This window comes from Apaloderma vittatum, unplaced genomic scaffold (genome assembly GCF_000703405.1).
Source record: "Apaloderma vittatum isolate BGI_N311 unplaced genomic scaffold, ASM70340v1 scaffold7908, whole genome shotgun sequence".
Lineage (NCBI taxonomy): Eukaryota > Metazoa > Chordata > Aves > Trogoniformes > Trogonidae > Apaloderma > Apaloderma vittatum.
In genome coordinates this window covers 51,868-70,056 of record NW_009732362.1, presented here as the reverse complement: position 1 = coordinate 70,056, position 18,189 = coordinate 51,868, and the positions used below count along the sequence as shown (strand labels likewise).

General features: G+C 44.2%; 1 protein-coding gene across 1 annotated transcript in view; it reads right to left on the bottom strand.

Annotated features, from left to right (window-relative positions):
• Positions 1-4,723: 4,723 nt before the first annotated feature.
• Positions 4,724-18,189, bottom strand: part of LOC104278505 (hephaestin-like protein 1) — a 33,966-nt gene continuing 20,500 nt past the window's right edge. The window contains exons 11-20 of the mRNA XM_009875502.1: positions 17,674-17,886; positions 14,022-14,235; positions 12,262-12,401; positions 11,474-11,614; positions 8,498-8,604; positions 7,831-8,053; positions 7,094-7,233; positions 6,308-6,467; positions 5,011-5,091; positions 4,724-4,926 (exon numbers count right to left, since the gene is read on the bottom strand). Of these exons, the coding sequence (XP_009873804.1) occupies positions 4,724-4,926; positions 5,011-5,091; positions 6,308-6,467; positions 7,094-7,233; positions 7,831-8,053; positions 8,498-8,604; positions 11,474-11,614; positions 12,262-12,401; positions 14,022-14,235; positions 17,674-17,886 (1,622 nt within the window). The remainder of the gene's footprint in view (positions 4,927-5,010; positions 5,092-6,307; positions 6,468-7,093; positions 7,234-7,830; positions 8,054-8,497; positions 8,605-11,473; positions 11,615-12,261; positions 12,402-14,021; positions 14,236-17,673; positions 17,887-18,189) is intronic.

Sequence of the window (18,189 nt, the reverse complement as noted above, 5' to 3'; positions counted from 1 at the left end):
TGTGACTCAGTCCGCTTTTTGTGGGAGTCAGTGGGGTGCCTTCAGCTTTAATAACCCTTCATTCGTTTCCCTCCCTTATATTTTTTCCAGCTGCTTTCTGAACCTCTGTAAGCTCAGAGCATCCTCAGCCCCTCAGCCCAGGAGTTACGGAATCATAGAATGGATTGGGTTGGAAAGGATCTTTCAAGGTCATCTGCAGTGAGCAGGGACGTATTTCACTATGTCAGATGCTCAGAGCCTCATCCTACCTCCTGATCACCCCATAAAGAGCCACCTCCCATGCTGTGCTTCACCTGTAGCGTTACCCTCACTCACACTACATCAGAGAATCACAGAATCACAGAATGTCAGGGGTTGGAAGGGACCTCAAAAGATCATCTAGTCCAGCTCCCCTGCCAGAGCAGGATCACCTACAGTAGATCGCACAAGTACTCATCCAGGTTGGTTTTGAATGTCTCCAAAGAAGGAGACTCCACCACCTAATTGGACAGCCTGTGCCAGTGCTCCATCACTCTAACAGTGAAAAAGTTTTTTCTAATATTTTTATGGAACCTCCTATGTTCCAGCTTGTACCCATTACTCCTTGTCCTGTCATTTGACTTCTGACAAAAGGGACAAATTCTCCCCTTCTCCACTCAACTCTCCCTTTATAAAACCACTTTCCTATCTGCTCTCAATTGCCCTTTCTATTTTTTCCCAAGCAGTAATCCAAGGAAATAATTTTTTATGTGGAAACTGTTCTGCAACACTGATTCCACTTTTTGGTCTTTCTGTGCTGCTGTGTCCTCTCCTGGATGGGGCCGGGGGATGTGGCTCAGGCTGCATGCAAGATGCAGGTGCCTCAGGCATTTATGCAATGGTACTAAGTTATTTCCTAGTTGCTCTGTTTTTAATTCCTAATGCTCAGTTGCCTTTCTGCAGACTGAAAAGCACTGTAGCTAACGTCATTAAATTCCTACAAATAAGATCCCATTTCTGAGATGCTCTAGACAGTAGGATGCACAGAGGGCTGGGATTGCTTTTTTCCACAAATACTACTGTAAACGTATCAGTGCTAAACTTTATCTTTTTATCACCCATTGTCACTCAGCTTGGTCACCCTTTTTCATGTGACTTACAGAAAATAGTGAAGAGTGGGAGTCCTTACCCCGTGAGTGACTTTCAGCACGAAATCTGGCCACTTCTTCCTGTCTTTTAACCAGTTATTTAACCTCCATGGACTCTTCCTCTCTTCCCATGGTGATTTCATTTCCTTAAAAAGCTGTAAATAAAGACTTTCTCAATTACCTCATGGAAATGTAAAGCAGGCCTTCTTCATCCAGGTCCCTTATCTATTCATTGAGTCTTTTCAAAAACATCGTTAAGGCACAATTTTCTTTAAAAAAAAAAAAGTATTGGTTCTTCTGTGATCTCTTGTGTTCCTTTGGCTACTTTTCTGGGATGTTTTAAAACAGTTTCAGCCAGCTTGAGTCATACGGATGTCAAAGCTACTTATTCCTCTGGTAACTTTTTAAAGGTTAATTTCACATCTGTCACCTTTCAAGCTTTTGGCTCTAAGACAGTTTCCAACTGCTACCCAAATGTGTAATCCAGATTTTTCATACTCAAGGGCCTGTAGCACTCCATGGAGAACATGGCTGCCCTAGAGACTTATTTATTTTCTTCTTTTGTTCATTTTGCTGCTTTATTCTGTTCCTGTCAGTGCTTCAGCCCAACGCAGATGCTGTCGCTCAACACAGGGGTTGGGGCACGGCTGGCCACTGGGCTGCTTACACCAGGCAGACACTGGTAAACTCTGTGCTTAGAGTCATAGAATCGTATCAGTTGGAAGCGACCTAGAAGATCATCAAGTCCAGCCTTTGTCCCAGACCTATCAACCTACTAAACGATTCCCCCCAGCACAACATCCATCCATCTCTTAAACACCTCCAGGAACGGTGACTCAAACACCTTCCTGGGCAGACCGTTCCAATGCCTGACAACCCTTTCAGTGAAGAAATTTTTCCTAATATCTAGCCTGAATTTCCCCTGGCACAATTTAAATCCATTCCACCTTGTTCTATCACTTTCTACTGGGGAGAACAGACCAACCCCCACCTCTCTACAACCTCCCTTCAGGTAGTTGTAGAGAGCGATGCTGTCTCCCCTCAGTCTCCTCTTCTCCAGGCTAAACAGCCCCAGATCCCTCAGCCTTTCCTCATATGTTCTAAGCCCTTTTCCAGCTTGGCAGCTGCCTCTGTACCCTGTCCAGCACCTCAATGTCCCTCTTATAGTGAGGGGCCCAAAACTGGACACAGTACTCAAGGTGCGGCCTCACCAAAGCCGAGTACAGGGGCATGCAGGGGGCCGCTTAGCTCAGTGGTTTGAGCACAGTGCTGACAACAATGACAACACCAAGGTCGCGGGTTCGATTCCTGCTCGGTCCCCATGTGTTGCCTGGTCTAGTCGAGAGGTGGCGTCCCTGCCCATGACAGGGAGGTTGGACTAGATGATCTCTAAGGTCCCTTCCAGCCCGTGCCATTCTATGATTCTATGATCACCTCGCGTTTCCCTGGAGTCCCATGGTGAGGGAGAAGGCAGGGAGAGGATTGCCTGCAAGCTGAGGGGATCGATGGTGATGAAACACCCAGGATGTGGCAGCACATGGGGAACCCCAGGCCAGAGGAGAAAGAGGCTGTGCAGGAGCAGAGGATGCACCCAAAGCCTAAGGTCATTCCCATGCTGGTGGGAAGGACTCACATGGAGGGAGAAGTTTTTGAGATTGACACCGTGTGGCAGTAGGGGAAGACTTCGAGGAGCTCTCTTCCCCAAAAAGGAGGAAGTACTGTGGTCCATGAGTAATGGCCAGATGGACAACACCCCCCATCCCCTGCCCTCCTTGCACCAATGGGGGGAGGAGCTAGCCAAGAAGTGGAGAGGGAATGTATTTAAGATCAGGCTATCTATATTTATGGGTTTTTTCCTCTCACTATCCTGCTGTTTTAGTTGATAAGTGGTGGTGGTAAATTATATTTTCTCCCCAAGCCTACTCTGGTTTTTTGCACATGACCATAAGCGGTTAATGAACCCTCCCCTGGAGACTTTTTGTTGAATTTTTTTGCTCCCCGTTCCCTTTGGGAGTGAGCAAGTGGCTGCCTGCTTCTTTGGGCAGCCAGCTCAAACCACAACAGCTTCACAGATGAAACGATCTGTGCCAGAAGGTTTTTACAAATAATTAGATCTTTATTGTCATTGTAATTACTTTGGCTGGCTAGTTTCCATGGTCAAAAGATATTTGTGATCCTGATTCTAAAAAGCCAGACACATTAACTACTCTAAAAGGAAAGTACCAACTAATTTCCTTTATTAACAGTGTATGTTTAAATGAAAGGCTTTAGTTTTGTATGTATACAGAGAGAAAATATTCTGTGCAGATAGTGTTTTTGCACAGAACAGGAGACATCAAATTTAATGTTTACAAAACAGAAAGATGAAAGAGTTTAGAGTATCTTGTCAGCTTGGAAGGAACAGTTAGGGAAAGTGTCTGAAAGTGTTTATTGCTATGGTGTAACACTTATCTGGGCTCAGTCCTGCAGTTCTACCTCACGTGCATGCTCTTCAATGAGTGCGGAAAACAAAGAATGAAGAAATAACTGGGAAACACCCAAGGAACTTCGACATAGTGGTTAACTGGACATCAGGCCAGGACAACATGGAGATACAATAAGAGTGATGGGCAATAGTGGTTCCTATGTTTGAGCACACTTCAGAATACAGAAGTGGAAAAAAAGAAAAGAAAAAGAAAAGCAAAACAGCAACGTGGATTAACATTCAAATTCAAATTTGGATAAACAGTTTCACGGATGTGTTTGTTCTGGAGTTCCTCTGCAGGAGCTGTAGCTGATGTGAGCAGGCAAGAGTGAGCACTATCTAATTAAAAATGAACTATGAACATTCAAGTATCACTAAGCATGACCTGATTCTGCCTGTCTGCCTTGTAGAGCGCAAAGATCAGCCTCCTGATGGCTTCGTGACAGGGCAGGAGTAAGATGCTACTCGGTGCAAAGAAGAGTTACAGAATTGGGACCACAACGAGCAGCAATTACAAAGTCAACTAACTTTCTCAGAGGTTGCTTAGGGCTAGATTTTTAAAGGTACTAACAAAAGCTGTTAGAAACTAACAGCAGGGACACTGCTGAACTTCATCAGGTGCTAAAATACGCTGATGCTTTCCTAAATGCCTTTAAAAACCTATCCCCCCTGCACAGTTTCCTCATTTAACAGGGAAAAAAAAAAAGGAGAATCATTTAAATGTCAGTGAATTCATTGAGCCAGACTTTGGGTGACTGCAGGGACCTTCAGAAGCTGTCACACTTAGAACAGTCACTGGTGATATTTATTCCTCAGCACGAACTCTGTGTCTCCTCACAGGGCGCATGGATGGATGCTATGCTGCCTGCTCCTCGCTCCCGTGGAAATCCTGCGCAGCCGGTGTGGGTGCCCAGGGGTGTGCTGTTCTGCTCGGCTGCCAAATTTGATCTCGGGCAAAGCTCAACTGGAGTCCAGCAGAGTGGAAGTGGTGACGGGTGGGACGTGGCTCTTGGAGCCGAATGCTACAGCTCACGTTCACTCTTGTGAGTGCTGTCTGTGGGGTGGGACCATCGGTTTCTGTCTTGCTCAGGTTTTATCAGCAGCATGTCATGAAATCCAGTGTGGCTCGGTGAATGAGGCTTAAAGCGGGGATTTACAGGGAACCTGTTAGAAGCGCACTTTTGTCACGGAGAGGCGTGTAACGGATCTTGCTTCCTTGGCGCGTGATGATGCAGAATAAGATTAATACTGCTGACAGCAGCACAAGTCCAATGGAAGAAAAGGCTGCGATTATCAGGCTGACTTGTCCAGGACTCAAAGTTTTGCCATAAAAATTACCCCCTTTGCCATCATAATCTGTTAAAAGAGAAGTAATTCACGAGAAATCTACACATGAATCCGAAGAGTTTTAAACAACAACTTAAAATAAAACAAACTTACCCTTTGAAGTGGTTCTATTTTTTGCAGTGGTTGTATTGTATGCTCCAGTTGTGAGCCCTTCTTCTGAAGGAGCTTCCCATGCTGTGCAGAGAGAGTAAAAAAAAGCATATACAAGTTGAAAGGCTTAATAAACACCTATTTCTCCTCTGCAAAAGTTTTATTTCCTTATTTCTACCTTGCTATTCTGAACAGAAACCATGACTAGATCAGCACAGCTATTGCTCTGGGCAGCTCCGTGGGCAACATTCCCCTTCTCTATAGGTATCTCTGTTACTTAACTACTTACTATAGAAACAGGACAAGAGGTAACAGCTTTACACTGAAAGAGGGTAGGATTTCAATTGGACACAAATAAGAAACATTTTATGATGAGGGTGGTGAGACACTGACACAGGTTGTCCAGAGAAGCTGTGGATGTCACATCCCTGGCAGTGTTCAAGGCCAGATTGGACAGGGCTTTGAGCAACGTGGGCTAGTGGGAGGTGTCCCTGTGCATAGCAGGGGGTTTGGAACTAGATGATTTTTAGAGGTGCCTTCCAACCCAAATGGTTATGTTATTCTATAATTCAGTTCTGCATTTGGTTGTTCATTTAAGTTTCACAGCTGCCATGAACATGTCACACAAAATATGCAACTCCTGGGGAGCAGTGTAGCAAGCACAGTGGGGGCCCAGGCAGGTGATGCTGAATCCAGATGTTTAGTGAAATTATGTGAGCTGGAGAGACTCCCAAAGCACTTCCAGCTTCACTCACAAGTGGCAGAAGGGACTAGCACCACTAAAAAATCTGTCGACTTTTCTTAGTCAAAGGATGATCTATTTCTGGGACATGATGAACAACCATTCTCTGGGGCATTTGTATCTCAGCTGGTGTCTGCCCATGCAGGAAGAAGCTCAAATAGCTTTGGGAGCTGGCAGCGAGTGCGGGGAGGAGCCAGCACCATGCCAGTCTGCAGGCCCTCCCGCACACCACGTGGCAGCAAGGCTGAAAAATAGCCTCCCAGTTGTTTTCTGCACCACCTGCAGATGACTAATGGTCCACCAGCTGCCACTGTCTTAGAAGGGCTCTTGTGAAGCACCAACTGTTTTTAAGTTGTGGAGCGCAGCAAAGGTTGCTGGTTTTGTCATGTCATTAGGGGTGTTTGTCCCATCCCTCGCCGATGCTAAGTGGCCATGGCAGTAACCTCCAGGTGCTTCCTACCAGGGTGCAGGGTGCAGCTGTGACCTTAGCTCTCTTCCTTCCCTGTGGTCTGCTGCGACACCACCTCTGAGTCCTAGGACATGTTTCTGATACCGCACCTGATTTATTGATGGTGTATGTCGTCTCCATGCCCGCGTGGATGTGATCGGCTACATGGCAGTGCAGAAGCCACGTTCCAGGGTTTTCTGCTATGAGTTCAACTGTCTGGAAGGTCCCAGGAAAAAGGTCATATACGTCTCCTCTGTGGTCCTTATCTGTCTGTGGCAAGGAAAAACCAACATCATGAGAGTTCTGCCTCAAATACCCCACAAGGGTCACTGAAATACTCCAGTTAGACTTTCAGCTACTCAAAGCAGATCAAATTCTTCTTGTTAGACGTTTCTAGTGAGGCTTATCCAGGGAAACTGAGCTCTGCGGACACCTCTCATTTAACCAATTAATTAATTAACAACAGGAGACCCTTCCTGCAGACTTCAAGTGCTGGTTGAGCACAACTGTTTCTTTGAAAGATAGATTTTTTTTTCAGATAATCCTGCCAGTGGCAAGCTGTCACAACATAAAACCATACTCTAAGCAGGCATAACTCTCTCTGAATTTCTCCCTGTATCATCCTTCACACCCATGGGTAAACATGTACTTTAACCCACATAAACATGTCCTCTAAGTAGTGACATTTATTCATGTTTCATAACAGGCTCAGAGTAATTGAAGCTTTGCAAGGATATAGTTCATTTCATATTTCCTTCATACAGAAAACCACTACTGACCTCAGCATCAGCCCAGGACTCTATGCCCAAGCTGGAAAACCAGGATAAAATGTGGACTTTTTTTGCAGAAATTTCCAATCAGACTGTAAAGGTTTTACTTCAATTAATTCTACCAACCTTGAAGATGAAGGTCTGTGCATGGAAGTGAACTGTATGTATATCCACTTCATTGCCCATTCCTATCAAATACCAGTTCGTTCTATCACCTTGATTCATCGTTAGACCCAGGAGACTGTTATAAATCTTTCCATTGATTGCTGGAAAAATAACAAAACAGGGCTAATTAACCATTGGCCATGGTGTGGGTGATGATAAGCCCCACTTTGCACTTTAAGTCTAGGGAGAAGGGATGACCAGGCAGAGAAGGGATATGGGTTTTTTATTGATTAAGATCAAACTTCTGAACAAACAGGATTTGTCCTGAGAAGCTACAAGGAAAAAGGGGGAATAGAGTTGTTGCCTAAAATGGGTACTCTCTGCAGAAAGAGAAGTTTGCTTTGCCAGGGCTGTTCCTTCCCCATCCACTCTGTCCTGCCTGTCTGCTGGGCTGGTTGCTACTATAGCTGCAGTTTTAAAATGCCATCCTTACACTCCTACAGAGCAAGCCTGCAAGGCATGCAGCTCCAAAATAACAAGGGAAGTCTGGCAGGGCAGCTGCTTCCCAAGTGTAAATTAAACTGTCTTGGTAGGAAAATATCTTGGCTGGATCTCACGAAATCTTTTTGGTTCCAGAGCTGCAGTTTATAAAGTTGTCACATGGTTGGGTAATTCCAGGCTAAGTCCAATGTCTTCCTAAAAGGGCTGTGAAAAATAAATCTCTGTCCTCTTGGCTGCTGCCACCGAGTCCTACATACCATGCTTGCTGTTCCCTTCTACAAAGTTCTCAGTGGAATTAAAATCATCAGGATTCTTGTGGAGGTATGTTTCAATATTTTCTTTCAAATACCAGGATTCATTTTCATCGAACACCATAAACAGAAGAGTAAATTCACGGTCAATGTCATTCCTTAGACCTCTTTCATCTAGAATTCCTTTTCTGCAAACTACAAGAGGCCCAATCAGACCACTGTATGTGTCCTGAAATAAAGGAAATATACGCATTACAGATTTTTAGTTCATCCAGCTATGAAATAAATACAGATTAACTACAAGTTAAATAAAGATGAAATTCCATTTTCTTAACAAGTGATAAAATATCATTACCCTGTCTGATGAGATATCTTTCTCTACATGTCCCTATATTAATGTACCAAAGCAATGCTTTGCCTTCACCCAAAATCCCTTTAACTATTCTTTAAGGAGGAATCACATTACTATGGTGTGTTCCTGGAGATCTCAGTAGATTAAATTACTCAGGCATGTGCATGTGTTATCAAAGAGGACAAATCATCTAGCTCTGAAAATCATTTCTCTAGCCTGTGGTCCCTACATAAATGCGAAGCAGGATCCTTTCAGAAACATAATGCAAGCAGGACGCTTTAGCCAAAGTAGTGTAATCTTTAATGACCACGTCTTGGTTACCTTCACAAAATTCGCTGTCGAATAATAAACCCAAGTGATACAGTTTGGATCTGTTTTACCAGGGCCAGATCGTTCTGGGACGTTCCACCTGTAGGTGTTTATTTCCCCTGAAACAGAGAGAACAATTTTACTAAAAGCGGCTGAGTATTAGAGGCTTTGAATAGTGTGTAAGTGAGATCTGTTAACCTCCTCATCAAAAAATGATCTGCATCAGAACTGTCTGTAGAAGCATGCAGCAATGGGACATGGATGTGATTCTGCCTTCCAGGATGTCGATGTTGTTCCAGTGGTGTAAATGAAGGCAGAGAAGACCCAGAAAAGGAGATTTATAAATGATACTGGCAACAGTGGCATCCCATAGAGGGAAGTTTGGAGATGGGACTCTTTGTTTTGCTCCTTGGCAAAACTTGTAGCAGACCAATGACCTTGGGTGCTGATACTTAAGTTCAGTTGAAGGTGTTGGGAGACAAGCTCTAGAAAAGGTTTCTTGGACTTTCGCAGCTGAAAAGGGCACGATGTGGCAATTACCACTGGGATTTTGGAGACAGTACTGCAGCAGTGTGTCAGCTCTGGGCCAGGAGAGGAGAGCTGAGGACATACCAACTTGCTGACTGGGAGCAACAGGAGAGTCCTTTCTTCTTCCAGCTAAGCCCCTCTCCTCAGCAATTATCAGAGAACACCTGTCCCTTCCCAAAAGCCATTACCTCTGCCATGCCCTCCGTGAGTGGAGACTGCCGCCTCTGATTTAAAAAACCAGAACAATCTAAAGGGGAAATTATCTGTTTAGGTGAGGATCAGTTCTCTACACTGAATACAACCACATCTATGCTCATATGATTTGCCCGTGCTGTGTTTCCTGCTTTTTTTTTTTTTTTTTTTGGTTGATACTGCAGTGAAGGGTAGAAGACCAAGATGCGGTCAACACCTTATGCATTTTGTGATGGAGAAATGTTGAACCAGCCAGTCTATGGCTCAAAAGTCTTCCAGGGTGACAAAAGCCAAGAACAGCTGGGGACACACTGCCAGTCAGGCGAAACCAAGCTGTGAGCATCAGGGCAAAGGAATTTTCAAGCTTAAATGGCTGTGAAGTGACTGAGTCTAGTTTTGTGTCACTGAGCCACTACACCATTTTGGTGGATGATGCAATAGTGGGTTTTACTGTACAGCAATAATGACAAAAAGATAAATAGTGATTCTCAAATATCATACTACATGAAATGAGTCTCATACAAATGTTGCAATACCATTTGATCTTACAGGACAAGCACTTTTATGCAGGACAAGAGTTTGTCATCCACCTGTATCCAACCCACACACCATCACCCCTTTTTAGAGGTCATGACATGAGAAGGAGAGCCTGGCCATGGTCCTTCACTGCTTCCTTGCTTTGTACTTCTCACTTCAGGACTTTATGAGGTTGTAGGTGGAAAAATCTCCACTCTACTTAGAACGTGGGACACTTCAGATGGCATCAAAGATTCATCTTTGAAGTGCGAATGAAGCACAACCTCTAAAAAGGCTTAAAAACAAGAGGTAAATGCAGGTTTTTTCCCTTTCTGATGCTGGGTAAATAGAGGAATGTACAGAGGAATGGACGGAGGAACAGACAGGGAGAGGACAAAGCTGTGGCAGCTAAGAAGTTTTTCGTTGTGGATCTGCTTTCTACATTTCTTTACCATGCCACCCACAGTCTCTTTAGGAGCTAGCAGTGCTCTCAGGAGCACAGTTTAGCAGGAGATAAATCTAAGGATTGGTTCAGCATGGATGGACTCTGGGATGCTTGGGGTGAGCAGTTCAGCCTGGCCTAGGAGGACAGACAGTGAGGATTTCGAGGTGATGGTGGTGGGAACTGAAGTGCCCAAGAATTATTTCAAACACCTAAGGATTTTTTTGTCCTTAGATCTTGCTGAAGAGCCTCTCCTCTGGCTTGCTGTCAAACTCAGAAGTCTTCCCTCGTCTAAGTCATGCCAAGCCTGCTCCCCTGTGGATGCAAGAGACATGACAGCAGAGTTCCCAGTGTCACACCTCAACTGTCAGAAAAACAGCATCAACATCATGGAGCAAATAACAAAACAAGGGAGTCATGTAAATCATAAATTAACCACAGATATTTGTTTGTCGAACTCCAGCAAGGCAGATGTTGGCTCACATTTGGCCATGAATTTGTATGTGGTTGTACTGTATCAATACAGCTGTTTACAGGAAAGAAATTTCAGCTTGCAAAGAAGTTTGGCACATCAGAATTTCTTCTCATTTAGTTTCACACTGAAGCTCACAAATACTGCAAACAAAATTGCATGGATGATGGAAAGCAAAGGTATATACATTTTGGATTAACTATAATGCTTGGGTTTGAGATTGACTTCCTATTAGAAGATAAAATTCAGAATAAAAATAGAAGTACAAAAATTCCTATCTGAAAAATTTCAGTGCTGTAAGAGCTATTTTCCTCACTGAAAACTAAGGTGCATTTTGTACACTTTCTAAAAGACTTTTAATTCATGACAGCTATATTTTGCATTGTGTGCATCAGCTCTGAATGCAAATCCAAGTTCTGTGTAGATTAAGAGAGAGGCCGAGTTAGTATTGCCAGCTGCAACTTTACCACTGAGTTTCTGAGTTTTTAGAACATTGTTAGAGTGTCAGTCTGGAGCCAATTGCAGTGCTGGTTTATTCTTCTCTTGCCATGATCATGGGTCTGATTCTGCCCTCTTTGGAGGTTGTCCACTGATATAACATTCCTGTTTCTACTCCTGATAGGAACAGAGGTTCATTCTCTGCCCAGATGTGCCTCACCTGATCAAGTACCTGTATGTATAACAACACAGAATGGTATCTGAATAAACGTTGAGATTATTATGCCTGGAAGAACATGTATGCATAAGTTTGAAAGAGGGATTGCCATTCTTGTATTAAAATACTTTAGTATACAGCCTTTTTTGCTCAAAGGAAAAAAAATACCAAGAAAAGCCTTACCAGGGAGGGTAATGGGTGTCTCAGGTCGTTCTTCACAGCCCACTTCTTCTATACCATGTGCGCTTATCGAATACGGCCGCCTGGCTTTATTCTTAAACACGATCAGTACAGAATCACCAACCTCGGCATGAAGTAATGGCCCTAAATTAAAACAGAAGATGCTGGTGGTTAATGCTGCTTTTCTGAATTTAACAAACTTCTGAGAGCTTGGCCTAGAAGATCCAAGTTCTTCTTCAAAACCGTTAGGATTTTCTATTCTTTCAGCAAAGCCATGAAAAACAGTTTGTTATCTCAGTGGATGAAAAGCTCCATATGTATAAATAATCTTCTTTCTTTTCTGTCAATTAGAAGAATTGTTCGCTCTACAGTCTAGAGACTCTCTTTATTTTTACTTGTGTAATTTTTGTCACAAAAATTGCATAAAATTTTGTCTTGCCTGGTTCCAGATACAAATCCAGCCCCTTAATATTGACTTAATCTGCTTACAAGAATCTCCTCCATATTATATGCTCTCAAGTTAAGGTGAATTCTAGAACTGTCATTTTGGCATTCTCCCTGTTAGTACTCCTTAGGAAACTCCTTGTTCATGTTGGAGAATGAATTCTTTAATTCAGAAAGTATCTTTACACTCAGCAATTATAAAAATTTGGTGTAAAAACCACTGATAACCTGGAATAGGCATCAGTGTTCCTTGTTTAACATGTTAACAAAGCTGGGAAACTCTTAGTTTTATTAAAGCAATCCATTCAGTTATCAGTTTTGGTCTGTGAGCTGTGAGAACTACTTACCCAGGATTTCCAAGTGTTCCTCCTCCTCTGTCCTCACTTTGCGTTGTGTGAAGTTGCTGTTTGTGTACTCCCTGTAAACCACTTTCTTGTATTTTGAACCGATCAGATCTTCTGCTTCGCTCAGGAAAACATGCCCATAGCTGCAAAATACAAAGGCAAAAATTAAGATAACTGAACCTTACATATTTAAAAACTAGTAACTGTTGTATTATTCACAATGGATATGATCAGAGCATAGATCTTGGTCCAGTGTGCTGATGGACATGAAGCCCTGGGTGCTGCAAGAGATTTTAAACAGCAAATAGAACAGTGATAATCTTCACTAAATGTACACCCTTTTTGAAAAGATAAAGGTGAAGAGATGCTGTGCTCACCACAGACTTTTGGGAACACAAATCCTTCACCAGAGCTGTCAGAGCAGATGAAGCTCAAGCTAAGAGTGGATTTGGCCATTCTCTCCAGCTTCATCCTCCGCTCCAGTAAAAGATACTGCCTGCCCCTGCAAACCTGAACTCTTATCACAATGGCCGCGTTTAGCATCTTGGCTAACAGTCAGGTACAGATTATAACCTTGCAAAAGCGAACATCATCATCTGAGATAAGAGGGGGCTGCTTTACCCTGCCCCCCTGCTGCTGTGCGCTGCGCGGGGCTGGATGCTTTCCCAGTACGAAGATAATGTGAAAAATGTATTTTCCCTTCTGCATCTGGCAGAGGATGCCTTTTTGTGACTGCCCGGTTTGTGCAGTCACCTACAGATTGTTGTGGATGACCTGACAGCAGAGAACACTCACTGCCAGCTGTGAAGAGCACGTTCACCCTCTTCCGAGAGCAGCTCTGTCTACTGGCAGCTCTGTCTCCAAATTGCCCCTAGCAGGGGAGTTGCAAGGTTGGCCCACAATGTACTAATTTAAAGCAAAAAATGTCCCAGGAATACTGCTTACTGTAGTAATGTACTACGTGTGCAACAGCAGCCTTTGACAGTATTGGAGTTAATATTTTCTTTAAACATGCTTCATCATCTGTGACTCTTCAGGTATATTTTCTACCAACTCCACTGTACTCTTCCTCTTTATAGGGTGCAGTTTCCTAGGCGCTTTTCTAAGGTTTATTTTTTAAATATATTCCTTGTTCCTTTTTGTTTCCAGAAAAGCAGTCTCAGAGAACTCCTGATCCAATATGATCTGGAACACGTATCTTCTGCACAGGCTTTTTATTCCTTACCACAGTACAACGTAGACATGATTCTCTTGAAGCGGTTACTATTTTCTGACTTTTCCAGGGGAGCCAGGGGCTACTGCTCTGCAGTAAAGCAGGCTCAGCACCTCCCTAATGCATCTGCTCACATCTCAGACAGGTACCTGGGTTTCCAGGGTTTTCCGGGGGCACACATCTTGGACAAGTACCTGGGTTTCTTCTCTATGAAAACCAGATCACTGGGCTTGGGAGACTGGGGAAAGTGAGGAAGGGAGCAGGTTGGGGAGCATCGTTGTAAGGTTGAGCCAGGACTGAAAAGCATGCATGGATTTAGGGACTTGGAAGCTTTCTTGGGTTCAACAGCATTGCAAGACACTTTGAGGCAAAAACATTTGAAAATGCTGCCTGTGAACTAGTCTAGTCTGAGAGGTTGACACTACATAAATATATTTTATCTTATTTCATTCAGCAAAGATTGCCTCCTAAAAAGTACAAGTCTGGCTTCATTTTTTCCCCTCTACTATGAGTGTGCCCAATGCTCGCAAGGATTTTCTGCTTTAGTTACCTTTCCTCATTGCTGCTGACATTGTAAATGTTTGGTACTGAGCTCTTATTTGAAGCATAGTCCCACTCCATCTCCTCTGCAGCGATGTAGTAGACCCTCATGGCTCTGCTCTGCTGCTGGGCTTGGGTTGTATTACGGCAGCTGCTGACCTCGTAGAGATGTTTCATCCCACCAACAAAGTGATCAAAAGTCCTGCAAACCACTTGGAATGTACCTGGAAAGTGAACGAGTTTTAGACAATTCAAAAAACTTAAAAAAAAAAGCTTGACACATTAGGTCCTGTACCTACAAGGCACAAGGCCTACATCCCTGACCTGTCCTCAGATAAATCTCATCTGTGACGCTGTATGGAAAGTCAAGTGAGGGGTTGCTTATATAGAATCATAGAGTTATGGAATCCTTTAGGTTGGAAAAGGCTAACTGTTAACCTGGTACTACAAAGTCCACCAGTAAACCGTAACCCTAAGCACCACATCTACATGTCTTTTAAGTATCTCCAAGGAGAGTGACTCCACCACATCCCTGGGCAGCCTATTCCAATGATTCACCACCCTTTCAGTGAAGAAATTTTTCCTAATATTCAATCACAACTTTCTCTGGTGCAACTTGATGCCATTTCCTCTCTTCCTATTGCTGGTTATAAGGGAGAAGAAACCAACCCCCACCTCGCCACAAACTCTCTTCAGGTAGTTGTACAGAGCAATAAGATCTCCTCTGAGCCTTCTTTTCTCCAGGCTAAACAAGCCCAGATCTCTCAGCCGCTCCACACACAACTTGTGCTCTAAACTCTTCAGCAGCTTCCTTGCCCTGCTTTGGACACACTCCCACACCTCCATGTCTTTCTTGTAGTGAGGGGCCCAAAAACTGAACACAGGATTCAAGGTGCAGCCACATCAGTGCCGAGTCCAGGGGGACGATCGCTGCCATAGTCCTGCTGGTCACACTATTTCTGATCTAGTACTGTTGGCCTTCTTGGCCACCTGGGCACACTGCTGACTCACTTTCAGCTGGCTGTTGACCAACATCCTCAGAACCTTTTTGACTGGGCAGCTCTCCAGCCACTCCTCCCCAAGCCTGTCACGCTGCCTGGGGCTGTGACCCGGGTTCAGGACCCAGCACTTGACCTTGCTGAACTTTATACAACTGCCCTTATCCCATTGACCCAGCCTGTCCAGATCCCTCTGCAGAGCCTTCCTGCCCTCCAGCAGATCAACACTCTTGCCCAGCTTCATGCCATCTGCAACCGTACTGAGGGTGCATTTGATCCCTGCTTCCATCTCTTTGATGGCCCCAGCACTGAACCCTGGGTAACACGACTTGTGACTGACCACCAGCTGGATTTAACTCCATTCACCCCAGCTCGCTGGGCTTGGCCATCTGGACAGTTTTTCACGCAGTGAAGAATACACCTGTCTAAGACATGAGCTGCCAGCTTCTCTAGAAGAATGCTGTGGGAAATGGTGTCAAAGGATGCACTAAAGTTCAGGTAGACAAAATCTACAGACTTTCCTTAGGTCACTAAGCAGATCGTCTTGTGAAGGAGATCCGATTGGTCAAGCAGGAGCTGCATTTCACGAACCCGTGCTGACTGGGCCTGATCCCCTGGCTGTCCTATACATGCCACATGATGACACTCAAGATGATCTGCTCCATAACCTTCCCTGGCACTGAAGTCAGACTGACAGGACCGTAGTTCCCTAGATCATCCTTCCAGCCCTTCTTGTAGGTGAGTGTCACATTTGCTAATCTCCAGTTGACTGGGACCTCCCCAGTTAGCCAGGACTGCTGATAAATGTTGGAAAGTGGTTTGGCAAGATCCTCTGTCAGTTCCCTCAGTACCTTTGTGTGGATCCCATCTGGCCCCACAGACTTGTCCACGCCTAAGCGGAGCAGCAGGTCAGTAACTGTTTCCCCTTGGATTATGGGGGCTTCATTCTGCTCCACATCTCTGTCCTCCTGCTCAGGGTCTTGGGTTCCCAGAAAACAACTGGTCTTACTATTAAAGACCGAGGAAAAGAAGGTGTTAAGCATCTCAGCCTTTTCCTTATCCTTTGTCACTACGCTTCCCTGCCTCCCCTCCATCCAATAAAGAGTGGGGATTCTCCTTAATCTTCTTGCTAATGTATTTATAGAAACATTTTTTATTGTCTTTTACAGCAGGAGGCAGATTAAGTTCCATTTGGGCTTTGGGCCTCCTGATTTTCTCCCTGCATAACCTCACAACATCCTTATAGATCTCCTGAGTTTCCTGCCCCTTTTTCCAAAGGTCATAAGCTCTCTTTTCTTTTTTTTTCCTGAGTTCCAGCCAAATCTGTCTGTTCAGCCAGGTCAGTCTTCTTCCTCACTGACTTGTCTTTCGACACATGGGAGTGGCCTGTTCCTGATCCTTTAAGCCTTCCTGGACTCCCTTGCCCTTCAGGCCTGTCTTCCAAGGGACTTTGTCACCCAGGTTCCTAAACAGGCCAAAGTCTGCCCTCTGGAAGTCCAAGGTAGCAGTTATGCTGATGTCCCTCCTTATTTCTCTGAGAATTGAAAGCTCTATCATTTGGTGGCGATTGCTATATACAAGACAACCTCCAACCATCACGTCACCCACAAGTTGTGCTCTGTTTACAAGATTTCCAATGGGCACCTTCCCTAGATGGGTCCCTCATCAGCTGTGTCAGGAAGTTATCCTCCACACACTCCAGGAACCTCCTGGACTGTTTCCTCTCTGCTGTGTTGCTTTCCAGCAGATATTTGGCAAGTTGAATTCCCCCATGAGAATGAGGGCTACTGTTTGTGAAACTTTTCCCAGCTGCTTCTTCATCCAGGTTGAGTGGTCTATAAGAGACTCCTACCACGATATTTGCCTTGATGGCCTTCCCCCTGATTCTTACACATGAACACTGAACCCTATCTTCACTATCATTAAACTCTAAACAATCAAAACACTCCCTAACATACAGGGCTACCCCATCACCTCTTCTTCCTTGCCTATCCCTGCTGACGGATGGCATGGCATAGCCTTGAATAATTCTCTTGACTGTTAATTTAAACAGAGTTGCACCAATGTAGAGAAAAGTAACATTGCACTCTGTCATGAAGCCTATCTGATGTCTTAGATATTAGGAAAGATTTTTTTGCTGAAAGAGTGGTGGAACAGGCTGCCCAGGGAAGTGGTGGAGTTGCCATCCCTGGACGTGTTCAAAAAACTTGTAGACATGGCACTTCAGGATATAATTTAGTGGTCATGGCAGTGTTGAGTTGACAGCTGGAGTTGATGATCTTAGATATCTCTTCCAACCTTAATGATTCTATGCTTCTACTATGTTTCCAGCAAAACAACTTCCCTCCTCTGAGTATAAAGAATGTATCACTGAATTATGCACGAGAATTAGAAGTATCTTTAATGTATGTGCTTCTGACGAAACTCCTAAAATCTAACTATTGTTGAAGTCCTAAAATACTTTAAGTTATGCTGACTATATAAATAGCAGTGAATTTTATCTTTGCTTAAGAAGCGTGTTTTAAGAGTTACGGAAACTCTTTTAGCATCCTCTTAGCTATCTCTATGTCTGTAGCTCTGCCTATCCCAAGGTCATCAAAGCCTCTGCTCTTTGGTGCCCATACATATTTGGTTTATATCACCAAGATAAGTCCATGAACGTACCCACACGATCTGGCTGCATCAACGCTGTCCCCGATAAATGAGGAAACAAGGCCATCCCATCCCTCGTTGTCCCTCTCAGGTCAATAGTGTTTCCTTGAAAATGAACCCCGTGCATGTCGTAGTGACTGCCCAGCCCGATGAGATGCCAGGAGACCTTGTCGTCCTTGCACATGGCCAGGCCCGGCAGATTACCAAACAAGTAGCCGTTGACAGCTGGAGGAGAAGAAAGAGCCCAGTTGGCAGCAGGTTGATGGAAACTCATCGCAGTGCGTCCCACCACCTTCCCAGCGAGAGAGTTGAGACTCAGTGAGTCACATCATTAATTAAAGGGGCATTTTGTGAATCAAAGGTAGCACTGGATGACACCAAATTAATATCTAAATGCTATTCCTATAAACTCTGAACTTCTACCTCTTTTTTTTTTAGCCTGTAATCTCTTGTAATAGCCCTTTGCGGTGAGGTAAAACTTCTCCTCCTAGCTTTTCAGGGTGCCTCACAGACACCAGTTAAGAGTAC